The sequence below is a fragment of the Serinus canaria genome, chromosome 3 (genome assembly GCF_022539315.1).
Source record: "Serinus canaria isolate serCan28SL12 chromosome 3, serCan2020, whole genome shotgun sequence".
Taxonomy (NCBI): domain Eukaryota; kingdom Metazoa; phylum Chordata; class Aves; order Passeriformes; family Fringillidae; genus Serinus; species Serinus canaria.
This window is the reverse complement of record NC_066316.1, coordinates 80675628-80689018: the sequence shown is the minus strand read 5'-3', so window position 1 is coordinate 80689018 and position 13391 is coordinate 80675628. Positions and strand designations below refer to the sequence as shown.

The following is a 13391-nucleotide window of genomic DNA, read 5'->3' as shown; positions in this document are numbered from 1 at the left end:
TTTGTGTCCTTTAGAATATGGAAAACATTGAGGAATTGTGGAATAATCAGAACTGGCCCTGGTTCATGCAAACAGCTATTGGTGATATTGCTGCACATCTGACATGCTTAAAAATTTAAAATGGACAATAGTTGTTTCTGTGAAGCAGATAACAAAACTGTTTTAAGAAAACTGGGCGTAACCATCCCCTAAATTCAAAGAAAAAACCACAGACAGATTAGTTGATGTGAAGCTAAGTTTTAAAGGCAAATGATTTTAGTAATAAAACTGTATTGACTACAAGAGTAGTGGTGTTAAATACTGAGAACTCTCCTAATTAATAAGTAGTCATCTTTTCTGTAGAGGAGTTCCTTTGAAGTCACTCTTCAGGGGTCTGGCAAGTATGTTTGGAGAAGGCTTGACATTGCATTTTGGACTGATATTTTGAAAAAAACTTCAGTTTGATGGTTTTCAAAACATTATATTTATTGAAATCTGTGGATGAAGAATAAAAATGGTTACCAGTTGAAGCAGAAGGCTTAATTTCAATGACTCATTTGTGAGTGAGTGTAATTGCTTTTTGGAATTTTACTCATTTAGTTTTAGACACTGTGTTACTATAGGATATTTCAAAAAAGTAGATAGCTAATGAAAGCCTAACAGAATAATTTCCATGAATTCTGTTTTGAGACAGCTGTGTTCTGATTCCTCATTAACCTTGGTTCTTCATTTGTTATAGTCAGGTTCTGCATGAGAAATGCTTAGATCTAGATAAATCTTGAAGTGAAATGAAATGTTAGGAGTTACTTTTGTTAGTGTCTCATACAAAAGCCTTTGAAACATGGTTGTTTAAAAGTAAGATGCATTGGAGTAATGTTAGCCTCTCCTACTGTTCTTATTTTCAGTTGTGTTTGGTGAAGACGTGGCCTTTGGTGGTGTCTTCAGATGTACAGTTGGCTTGCGAGACAAGTATGGTAAGTTTATGTAATTTATAAATCTGACATCAGTTTCATATTAACATCTCTGCTCTTTTTTTTTTACCCATTTTTCTGTGAGAAGTGTTGTTACTGGAATGCTAAAAAACCGTAAAATCAATGTTTCATGTATGCGGGCTAATTAGTGTGTAGTATTTTACAGGTCTTGGAAGCTGGTTGTGGAGGCAGTAACATGATACAGCTTTTAGTTTGGCAGTTGCTACTCCCCCGCTGCAATTGCTACTCCCCCACTGGGCTATTACAGAGAAGAAGAAGAAGAAGTTATGATATGTTTAGTTTCAGCAGCTTACTTTCTTCAAGGCACAGAGATGACTTGGACCTTTTGCAGCAAGTGATTAAATCTATTTAATGATAATAAAGATGTGTTACAGCCATCTTGGAGAACAAATATCCACCTTTTTTTGAGTAAACCATAAAAGGGAGAGGATGAAGGCTATACTTTAAGAAGTTTCAGGAACACAACCATATTTTGTTGCCTTGCTTCTCTGCTTCAATTGTTATATAGATGTTCTCTTGCTCTCCAGTTTACACATTAGTGATAAAACTTCTGTTAGCCATGATCTTCAGTGCTGCTTGTTGAGACTGAAGTATCGTTCTGTAACTGGTGTGATGTATTGACTTCATGTGTGTACTAGACTCCATATGAACACCAGGCCTCTGAGACAGCAACCAGTTTCTGGAAACACAGGCAGCAGATGTTATGTGGGAAGTAAGTAATAGGAGCGAGCACAGGATTGTGTAAGCAATCTTCTTGGGTTTTAGTGAACATCTGCAGTTTAAAAGACAAAAGGGACAAATTTTATGTTGTTAGGGTGGTGCTGTGGAGGGTCATTTGATGGGTTTTTTGATGTAAGACAGTCATATAATATTGGAATGAAGAAAAGTCTTTGTAGTAGCACTTTATTGGTAGTGTATTCCAACCTGCCAGTGCTGTTCAAAGACTCTGCGACAGCCCAGGGGTGTCTGTTGAGGGAGTGCAAAGGACTGTTCACACTGTGCTAATCAGGATGATGGCCAGCAGTCACAGCATATCAGCAGTCTAGCTAGAGTCAGGTTTATTTCATGGGTATAATACCAAGGATTTTAATGACGTTTTTGAGGAAGCTATGATGTGACTTCAGGAATATTTGGAAAGAACTCCTTTAAAATGTGAGAGGGAACATGGGAATTGTACATAAATGAAGTACAATTGTACTTATATGAACATTGAACAAGGACTAATGAAACTAGTGTTGCCATTTGCTCAAAAAGGCTACTAACCTCTTCAGGGTGAGTAAGAGGAAATAAAAGTTTGAACAGGAAGAGAGTCTGAAGACAAGGTCCTGAATTTAGAAGTCATTTACAGAATGGGAATTCAGTTTTGTAAGGCAGATAAGAGGACATGGGTAACTCAGTTTCTTTCCTCACTGATAGTGAAATTCAGTAGAAAACAGGCAGAGGCTGAAGAGGGAATGGCAAAGATGAACTGGAGGATGTACTGAAAATATAGTTACAATGCTGAGGAGAAATAGAAAAGACTGAGAGTGCAAAAAATTGAAAGATACAGTGTTTTGAGGGGTGTGTCTGCCTATCAGAGCAGTCTCAGAGATTAAGTAAATTCTAGATGGAATGCTTGTTTTAGGGAAAGGCTATACTCCCTGTAAAATAAGTGGAAGTGACAGATGGAAGTTACAACCAACCAGCCTAATGAATCTTATGAGGAAGATTACATACACTTACTGACTCTTTCCCCATCCCCCTCCTGAATTTACTGTCAAATTATAGTAGGTAATTTAAGTAATATAGTGTGAGGTTGTTTCTATATGTTGATATAAAATATGAAGGAATTAATGGTTTTTTTTCTTCTATCCTGGAAGAGAGGCTGATTCTTGTTTCATTTGTTTAGTTTCTTTTTCCTTGTAGATAATTAAAATCACTAGGTGGCAGTCTATGCCTGTAAGTTGTTATTTTGATAAAAACTGATAGTTCATTTTAAAGCACTTTTATAGAGGTCAAGGCCTAAATATAATTTAATATTATAGTAGGAAGAACTTAATATAGTAATACTCAGTAGTAGTATTTTAGAGGTGTTGGTTGGTATCCAGAATGTTACTGAAGTCTCTCTGGAGAGACAGAAAATAAATTTGCTTTTAGAATAAATTGGTCATTAAATATAAAAGCTGTTTTTTTTTTTTTTTCCAGTGGAGTGTTACATTGTATAAACATAGTCAGAGGCCTATACTAGTAAGTGAAGGAAAGCCCATTGACTTTTTAAGGAAATAAATGAAACCTTTTGAGCATATGAATTTTTAATGTGCTACCAGGAATTATGTTTAAAAATATTTAATTAAGAAATTGTATGTAAATAAGTCAGTGTGTGGAAATTTAATTTTCATGATAGTATGACTAAAGATGGTATGTTTGTTCCTATGCATCTTATGTTAAGGTCTAAAATACATTATTCCAGTTTTCTGGCATTGAGTTGAATGTTTAAAAATCTGTGGCTGTATAATTCTGAAAATTAGTAGAATTTCTGAAATATTATGCAGAGTGCTCCTTTCAGATAAGGGAAATAAGTGTTTTACAGTTTTTTTCCTTTGTCCCGTCTCTCTGATCTGGTACCCTGGAAGGCATATTCATGTTTTATTTTTTATCTTCTTCCCCATCACCCTCTGACAGGTTTTTGATTGTCACTGTTTTGCAGAAGTTACATCCTCTAACCTCTAGAGTATCTTTATCGAAATAAGGAATGCCTGCTGTGCCATAGTCCTGCTCTCTGGAGGTGTTTCCTGTCCTTAGAACAGTGTGATGTAAACTGCCTACTGGGTTTCCATAGTCTAGGTAATGTGTGCAAACATTTTTTAATTTTTTTTTTAAGGGAAGTACACTATTATTCCAATCCTTCAGAGAAAATGCTGTCCATTTGTCTTTGAGTCTGCAAATGGATTTGAAACAACGATCTTGGAATGGGAATATATGTCCTGTTACTCTGCCTGAACTGTGAAATAAAGTGGCAACATGTAATGATTGGTATCATCCTCATGACAGAAATATAGAGATCAGAGGTAGGAATTAGATGATAGAAGGTAAAGAAATGGGAGGAAAAACCAGAGGTAGAAACAAGGTAAAAATGGAGAAAGTGGACAGAAGTGAAGACTGAGAAATAAGAATAGCAGAAATAGTGATTGACAAAGGATGTAACTCAGAAGAATGCTAGGGCTGGTGTTTTTTGTGTAACTCAAAAAAAAAAAAAAAAAGACTTCTCTATCCTACTGTGGCCAAGAAATGAAAATTACATAAACAGGGAAGTGAAGTGTATATATATATATAATACTTTCCTTGAATGTTCTTTCTACCGTCCTCCAAGCACCACCTACAGCTTGAGGGCTTCCTTATCTGTAAGTGCCTCTGTGGTGACTTGGCCTCTGTGGTGATTTTTCTTTCATACCATTCTGGCCTGCACTTGAAGGGAGTATCTAATGTGCACTTGCTGCCATGTCAAAAGATTGTCCTTAGCAAGGGTAAGGATCAGGAGCTTTCTGATTTCAGAGCTTGATGTTTTGAGATTGTAGAATAGGATCAGTCCTTGCTCAGAACTCTGAGAGTCCAACAGAAGAAAGGTGAGCTTGGCAGGTCTTTCCCCATAGCAGTGCTTGAGTAGGAGCTGACTTTTTTTGCATGTGTATGTTCACTTTTATAGATGAAGTTTGCAAACTTTTTGAGGTTCTGCTCAATTCCCTATTGTGCAGCAACCTGCAATTCCTTGTCATGGAATGTCCTTCTGTTTGCCATCAAGGGAGTCTAGGTTTTTGAGCTATTGAAAGTTATTTTTGACTGAAAGTGTAGTGTAAATGAGTCCTTTACTTTTCAGTAGGGAATTCCTGAATAATGCAACTATTTGCAACTATTTGCAAAAACAGATAGAATGCGAATACATTGAATGGGAGCTTTTATTTCAAAGATTGTCTCAGTTCCTGGAGGATGTCCCTGTGGTATCTCCTGCCAGAAGCAAATGCTTGCCCAGGGTATAAGAGACTTGGCCTAATGCTGTCCCTCAGAAGTTCTGAACTAACTCCACAAAGAGTTGACTGAGATACCAAAGCTGATTTTTGTGGAGATACAGCAGCAGTTGTTCTTTTGAAATATTTTGGAATTAATTTGTCTTTTGCTCGTGTGGTTAATGTGTCACTGTTTGGGATCCTCTGTGTGATCATAGAGTGAATAAAAGGAAGATAGAGTTCTTCCTTTCTAGATTAATGTCCCATCACTGATTGGAGAGTTTTTGACTCATGGCTTTTTATTTTTTATCTGTTCTGTTTGGTCTCTGTTATTGCTGTCCCCCTCTTTTTGTGTGTCAGTGCACCCAGAGATGTAAAGCCCACAGCAGCTTATGATACCCTCAAACACAGTCAATTAGAACAAAGTGCTTTTCCCAAGATTTCTGTGTAATGTTGCTGAAATGTTCTAGAGGGATGTTAGCTGCCTTTATTAGCAATGCAATGTTGGCTGTCAGTTTGTGGCCTGATTTAGTCCCTAAGTTTTTTTCTAATCTACTGCTGTGCAGCCACTAATTGATTTTTTGCTGGGTGGACGCTTGATAAAATGAAACTCAGTAAGAGCAACTGTGTGTCACTCTATATATACGTAGGATAAAACAAAATCAATCTTAGATCATTTCCTTTTAGGTAATACTGAGGTACACACATGGCTAGAGACATTAATACATGTAGAGAGTAGTTAATGTGTAATAAGCAGCTTCATTTTTTTTTCTCCTTACTCATTTATGGTTTTGTCATGTAGAGTGGAAGGGGAATGAAGAAGTAGCTTGAAATTTAATTCTCTTTTTTCCCTAATATTTTCAAGCTTTTAGGATTGTTTTATATAAAGTCCTTCCTGTGCTTTATTATTATTATTATTATTTTGATGCAGCTAGGAGTGTAAATATAGTTGCTAGGATTATTTTCTTCCAAACCATATTTTTAAAAAAGTGTGAAGTAGATGGGGAGCAGATTGCAAACACTAATTTCTGTCTATTCAGCAAGTTCAGGTTATTTTCTTGCAAATTGATAAATCACAGGCAAAAAAGGAACATCAGAAAAAGAGGTAACACTTGTGTTGAATCCTGTGAGAATAGGGAGAGTTGAATCAGAAATTTCCCCTGTGGCAAGTTTCAAACTCAGCAAAAACCGAGTGACTGAACTACAAATGAAACCACAGTTGTAGCTGTGAAAGAAAATAGTATCCTTATGTTCCTTATGTCAGGATGACCTAGCCACATTAGCAATCAGCTGGACGCTTTAAAAATGATTTTATTTATCACTTCCATATTTGTTTTTCTTTCCTTTCTGTCTTCCTTACAAAATTTTCTCTCTGAAGCACAGGGTATGTTTTGGGACAGATCAGCTGGCAAAGGCTGTTTTTAGCCTTCAGTGGTGAAGTTTCTCTGGCTTTCCTGCGCATATGGTCCCAGTGCAGGATTATTGTTATGATTTGAAGCTTTTCTTTATTGATCAATTTCTCTGAACTGTGATTGCTGCAGCTGGAGGACATAGGGCATCCAAAACCGGATACTTTACTCATGTGTTTTACTGAGTAAAACCTGGTTGCTTACAGCTCTCTGTTATTACATCCCATGATAATGCTAGCTTGTCTTCAGCAATAATGTTTATTTACAACACCTGATCCACTGTAATCCCTTGTTATTCTGTAGATCTTGTGTCTAAGGTAAACACCTGTGTGAGTTTTCAGGGAACACTTCATTCTCAGTAAATTAATAGTTTATTTATAGTCCAGTAAACTAATTCATGAGTCCTTGTTTATTTGGCCAGGAGATAGCTGTACCTAGCCATGCCCAAGGGACACCAGCTTTTCTAAAAAAATAGTAGTCATTCTTTGAAGATAAGTATTTACTTGAGCACAATATTATTCTATGAGCTTTAGCTGTAAAAAACTCCTGAAAGCAAGTTCTGTGTTTTAAGTGAAAGCCTATGGAGGAAAGCATGGGTGAGAAGATAAAGTTTTCCCCATGTTGTTATGGTATTTGGTGAAGGTTGTTGGCTGAAGTTTGGATGTGCTTGCAAAAACTGCTTAATGTCCTGATGGCTTTTAGTAGCATGAAATGATAGGAGAACCTTTTGAAGCTGAGCTAATAGAAGTAGATATAGTATAAGGTTGTTTTAAAAAAAATCTGATAGTTTGCCTCCAAAATACATAAGATACTTTAAAATGTTTATATTGTAAATATTTTTGGTAGTGATTTCAGTACATTTTTTATTGTGTAGACTACACTTAATTTTACTGGTAAAGTAGCAGATATCTGTTAGTGGAGATTCTGGGTTGTTCTAGTTGTTTTTGTGGTCCCAAATGGTACAGTGCAAAGTTAAGAAGTAAAAGAACACAATTTGGATGGGCTGTAATGCAACATATTAAGGCAGTGTGTTCTGCCTCCCAAAAACCTACTAGTAGTTGGGTCTTAATTCAATAGGTAGGAAGACACTCTGAGGTTTTTATGTGGAATTTTGAATCAATCATGGTGTCTTTTACATTCTTCTAGATCATAACCAGAGGCTATTATGACAAAGAGGAAAAACTCAGCCTAAAGTAGCATAGGTATTAGGGCTTTACTGTGTAAGCAGATAGAAAAATGTTATCTCAATGCTTCAAATGCAGACTACAAGCTTGCTGGAGAAACATGGTGCTTCTTTGGCATATGTCCTGGTCCTTTCTAAAACATTGCATGTGGTAGAAGAAAAGAGTTCAGAATTTTTGACATCATGGATATAAGCTAAGGGTGGAACATTTTATTCAGAGTTCAAAATGACTACTTGTGTGAGATTGAGTAAAACTTAATAGCTGGGGGTTTGGTTATCCTCATTTCTTTGTGCATAGATTTAAGTGAAGAACTCTGCAGCTTGCTTGCCTGGTTCTTCCAGAACAGTTTGGCAAGACCTGGATTTGTTCTGATTTATATAAATGTCTTTGAACAGTAACATCTGGAGAACGTGTTCCGGACTCATTACACAATAGTACATTTTGTTCATTTTCATCTTAAATAGCCAATTCTTTTTTGAAGATTTACAGTTGGAAGGAAAGTTATTTGAAACTTGGTAAAATGTAAAAAACCTTGGTAAAATGTAGTATGTCCTTTCTACACCTTTTTTATCTGTGGGATAATGATGTAAATCAGTCACTGTCACAGCTAAATAGCTTTTATTTAAGTTTTGCTTTTGTTTTTAATTGTTCTGATAGTGTGCCTGCAGTGAAAACTGTATTTTATTTATTTGGGGCTTGCTAATACTTATTATGTTTCTTTTCCTATGTTGTAAACCTGTTTGAGGGAAAGATAAGGAATATATTTTTTTAATATAGAACTTAATACTCAGTGCAGAGTAAAAAGAGAAAGCTGTTCTCACATTTTTAAGATATTTCAAGATACATTGCTGGGCAAAAAGTATGTGCAGCTGAACTTCATAAAAATGGAATTTTCCACTTCAGAAAATGCTTGTAGTGAATCATGTAAAAACACTATTTTGATAATATCATGTCAAGGAGGATGAAACTTTATGTATTAAAGACCCAAGATGGAATTGATGAGCATAACTAGTCTTTGCAGTCTGTATTTATACAAGGCTGCAAGCACATTTTGTGTACCTTCTTTTAGACATCTGTCTTTATGCCTTTGCAATTCCTTAGGTGGAATGAAGTGATTCTCAGTTTCTTTGGTTAGTCCTATGGTTCCCTCTGTTTATCTGTATGTTTATTTATCCCACTCATCAGCTGGGGTTAATTCAATATGTTGGCTGTTTTTTCTACGCTGAGTTTGGTGGTAAGAGGATGGTAATTTCAACTTAAGAAGGTTCTGCAGGCTTTATTACAGGGTTACAAGGTTTATTACAAAACCTTGAAGAGTTTTCTTGGAAGTAATTTGCTTGAAGCCTAAAAGGGTGAAAAAAATCAAGACTAGTATCCAAGTTTGGGAATTGTTTAACCAGATTTGCAGCAGAAGCACTTTGAGGGGCAGATTAATTTTATTTTGACTTGCTTCAGAGCCATCTTCCAGTGACCAGCTTGATATAACATGCTAGTCATTTATTATAAAAGATCTCTTCTCTTTTTAATTTGCAGAAACACTAAATCCTCAAAACCTGGCACTGGTTTTTCACACTTAGATGTAAGCACCAAGTATAGACTACTTTAATAATTTTTCTCTTGCACATGCTTTCAATTATAAAGGGACAGGCATGGTTACCAGTGAGATTTGTGAGATGGTTTTACTTAGTGCAGGTTTCTGGTCATTGAGCTCTTTGCTCCTGAGTACTTCTACAGCAGCATGAAATCCTTGCTCTTGTCTTGAGAATACTTGCTTCACAATTCCAGGTAGATCCAGCATGCCTTCACATTTACTATAAAATACATTTACACTACTGATACTGAAGAATGTGAGAAAGGGTAACTCATATTTGACATTTTTGCCTACTCCTTGATTTGTCATCCAGATGGTGTGTGCAGCTTATTATAGCAGAATTTTCATTGACAGGTTGCAATACTTAGCTTTGACAACTGTTCTGTGTTTCCTGTTGGATCTCTGTCTTGTCATGTCACATTGCAGATGATGTGCAAATGCATGGAACTGACCTAAGTCTTTTAATTTAGGCTCCTGTGTTGTCCTCTGCTTATACCTACATAAAAATATTTGGTAGATGTCAATTTTGGGGCATATTTTTGCAAGTAAGCACTTGGTCATCTGGCATAACTTCTCATGTCTAACTGTATGTCAGTTATGCTTTTCTGCAAGTGTGCTTTGCACGCAGAAAAAGTTTTTTGTAGTTGATAAAGGAATGTTATTAATCATAGCTGGAGGAATATTTGAATGGTTTGTCTGGTTAGGCACTACTCTTTTTTTATTTAGGCTGCCACTGTGTGCATGAGCCAGATGATGAGGAGGAATTCAGTGTGGAGTGGGCAGCCTGCATGAATGTTTAAACTAGCAGTTCCAGCTCAAAGTGTTCTCAACAAGTCATTCTCTTCCTCAAGATGATGTGTTTTCCTTCCAAGAGCTCATTAGATCACAACAACTCTTTCATCTCCTCTTCCTCCAAGAGTCCCTTAGAAAAGTAAGAAAAAATTCTGGTGAGGAAATCTGCCACTGAGATGTGAGTTTCTTTTTAAATGTTTTCCTAAGAGTGTGGATCTGAATGAGTACTATTTTATTGATGTCATGAATTGCTTCCATGAACAGGACAGGTGAAAAGGACAGGCATAAAAAGTTTTGGCAATCAGCATGTAGCCTTGCTTGGGGCTGTTAATAAACCATAAAGGATTGTAAGGAGAAGACCTTGAAAGTCATCTGTTTCGAACCAGTCAGTACTCAACACAGTTGAGTTTAGTTTGCCTGTGGTCTTGTCCTGGTGAGTTTTGAACATGTCCAAGGCAGAAGCTTCTACAACCTCTTGGGACAGCTTATTCCACTGTGTGACTACTGTCATAGTGAGGATTTTTTCTTTAATTTAATTTGTTTATTTTTTTGCATCATTCTTTCACTTGACACTGTGTACCTGAAAAGAATCTGCTCCTCCCTCTGTTCATATTACTGCTTGGCTGCTCTTCCATTGTGGGAGGATTAAATGACTTGCAAGGTTACCAGCATTCAAAGCTAAAGCCAAAGTTTTGAATTAACCTCCCCCAACTTCTCCCACTTCTTCCCTGAGAAAGGGAGATAATTACATAATATATTTTAATATTTTCATTTTATTCTTTAGCTTTCAGGGGCTGCTAGTTTGTCACAAATGATGGGAAATCTGAACTGGGGGAGAGAGCTAAAAATGAAATCTTCACTCTTTGCTTTAGGAAGGCAGAGGTATCTGTGGAGTTTTTCTGGATCCTCTTTAATCCAAGATTCTGTAAGCCTGACAGGGACATTATTAATTTATATTCATGCTGTGAACTTTCAGAATTTATTAAGTTTTAGTAGAAAGTTTTCCTTCCAAACCTGAAATTTGGTAACAGTACGGATTATAAGAATTTCTGTCCATGGTAACCTTTTCTTTGTACTTCAGCAGTTCTCCTGACTGATACTATTTGTAGTCTGTGAGAGTGAGGGTTAAATGGAAATGCAGTAAACAGGCTTTTCTCCTGAGGGAATCTTGGAGGAGAAGAGGTGAAAGTGTAGTTGTGATCTAATAAGCTCTTAGAAGAAAAATGCATCATCTTAGGTCAAAGAATGACTTGTTGAGAACACTTTGAGCTAGAATTACTAGTTCAAACGTTCATGTTTATTCAAATGTATGATTTAGTAACTGGGGGAGACTTAAAAGTGAAATTTATCTTTCAGCTGTTCCTAATTTCCAAATTACTTGAAGTGCTTTTCTGAAGTGTTGGATATGTCAGTGACATGTATGACAAACCTGTGAAAAATTCCTGTTCTTACCAGTTCCCAGGCAGAACAGGCGTCCTTTACTTTGGGCAACACAGTAGTGACAAGTGGTTCAGAAGAATGCATTTTTTGTGGGATGTTCTTTTTTTGCCCCAGATGAAGCATAATTGGGACTCCTGTGAACAAGTGAAACCAAGTAAGAAAGACTTATCTGTCATTTGATCTTTAAAACTTCTGTCTAAAAACTTCTGTCTAAAACTAGAATAGGAAGTCAGCTCCTTTGTTGCAAAATGAGCGTGATAGTGGATTTTGCAGCAGCAAAATAGGAAGAAGCTAATTTAGTTTAGTGCATGAAAATCTCATTTCTGGCCGTGTTGTCAGTTGCTCACGGATTTTGGCAGTATGTTTTTTTTTTTACTAACTTTTGTATCTTACTGCCATAATGTGAGTTTTTGGAATATTTATAGAAAATGGGAATGTGATGTACTTAGTTACTAAACAATCAAAATTTGAATGACTTTTTAATTCAAGGTAATTAAATGCTGAAATTGTTTTGAAGGCATAGGCAGTGTGTACACAGTGTGTGTGGATACACACATTTCTCCTATTAAGAGACCAAATCACTGCTCTTGACTTGAGGCTTTACACTGGCTTGACTGAGGGCTGAGATCTGGTCACTCAGCCCTGGGGTTGGCTGAGTTATACCAGAGGCATGGCTGGGTCCTTGAAGCCTGTTATGAATGTTTGGGCACACACAAATGTTCTTGGCTTTTGCAGGATTAAGGGTTGGGGAAGAACAGGAGAGGAGTATAGCTAAATTCTGTTAAGTTTTGTTATTCTATGCACAGTGGGTAAAAGTCATCTTCAGAAGTTCAGGGCATGAAATCCTTTTCATATAATTACTTTTCATCAGTTAGGTGAAATAATGTATTGCAACATGGATAGTTCTGGAAAAAACAACTTTTTAAACAACACAGCAGGTTAGTGTGCAAGGTTTCAAGACTGAGAGCTAAACCATCTCTGTGTCAGTGAGCCTGAAGCCCTGCTTTGGACAAGTAGCTCTGAAATGTCTATATTGAGCTGTAAAGTTAATGTATATTTACTGGTATTCCCTTCAGAGCAAGAGGGCCCATTTTTTGAAGTTGGAGAACTGTGACTAGGTTATCAGTAGAAAAAAATGGTAGAGCAAAATGATTAAAACTAATAAGTTAGTAGAACTACTTTGTCTTAACCCAGGAGCTCTAAAAGAGCTGAGTAAATTTACTTGCTGTTTGGCTTGCCCTCTTGCATAGTATCAGAGAAATGGAAGACTACAGGTGTTATCAGTTGTAAAATGGGGCTTAAAAGGGATGGTGGGACCAAGAAAGCTTAACTGTTGGATAGATTGTCTTAATTATGTTAAGAAATAAAATTAGTAGACTGATGTACAAGTACCTCTATGAAAAATGCTAGATATTTTAAGGTTTAAAAAGGTCTTTAAGGGCAGGACTTATTGGAAATCAGTAATTCCTATTTGAATTTTCTGCACAAAGTCCCTGGTGAGTACCAAAAAAGCTCATCTTTTCTTTGCAGTTCTTTCTGCATGTGCAGCCTGACTCAGTTGAACTCCTAATATATATTTAGCTTCTTGGACTTTTCTATTTGACTTCTTTTGGATGTTTTAAATGGAAGTCAGTGAGATCATTGAGACAAATAAAATGCTATCCACATATATTGTTAATACTACTCAGTACTGACATCTTTTAAGGCGTGTTATGCATTTTTTAGCACCAGTGATGTAGCAGTACTTAAAAACACAGCACAGTTCTCCTTTGGCTAAATCACTAGCAGTACTCCCTAAACCACCCAAATGGTCCAGGGTGGACTTGTGCAGAGTGATATAAAATTACTCAGAGTTGGAGCACTGGGTGGTGTGTTAACATTATAGGAGATTTAATATTGTTTGAATATCTCATTTTTGAAGTTAAATTAAGACAGGAACATGACTTGTTGCAGAATCCTGAAATGCTTTTTTTCCTGATGGCTTGGAACAAATAAAGATGAAGCAGCCAAAACATTAATGCACA

General features: G+C 36.5%; 1 protein-coding gene across 2 annotated transcripts in view; it reads left to right on the top strand.

Annotated features, from left to right (window-relative positions):
* Positions 1 to 13391, top strand: part of BCKDHB (branched chain keto acid dehydrogenase E1 subunit beta) — a 408476-nt gene that overhangs the window by 4411 nt on the left and 390674 nt on the right. For both annotated transcript variants that reach the window (XM_050971937.1, XM_030236301.2), the window contains exon 3: positions 885 to 953. In XM_050971937.1, coding sequence (XP_050827894.1) covers positions 885 to 953 — 69 coding nt within the window. The remainder of the gene's footprint in view (positions 1 to 884; positions 954 to 13391) is intronic.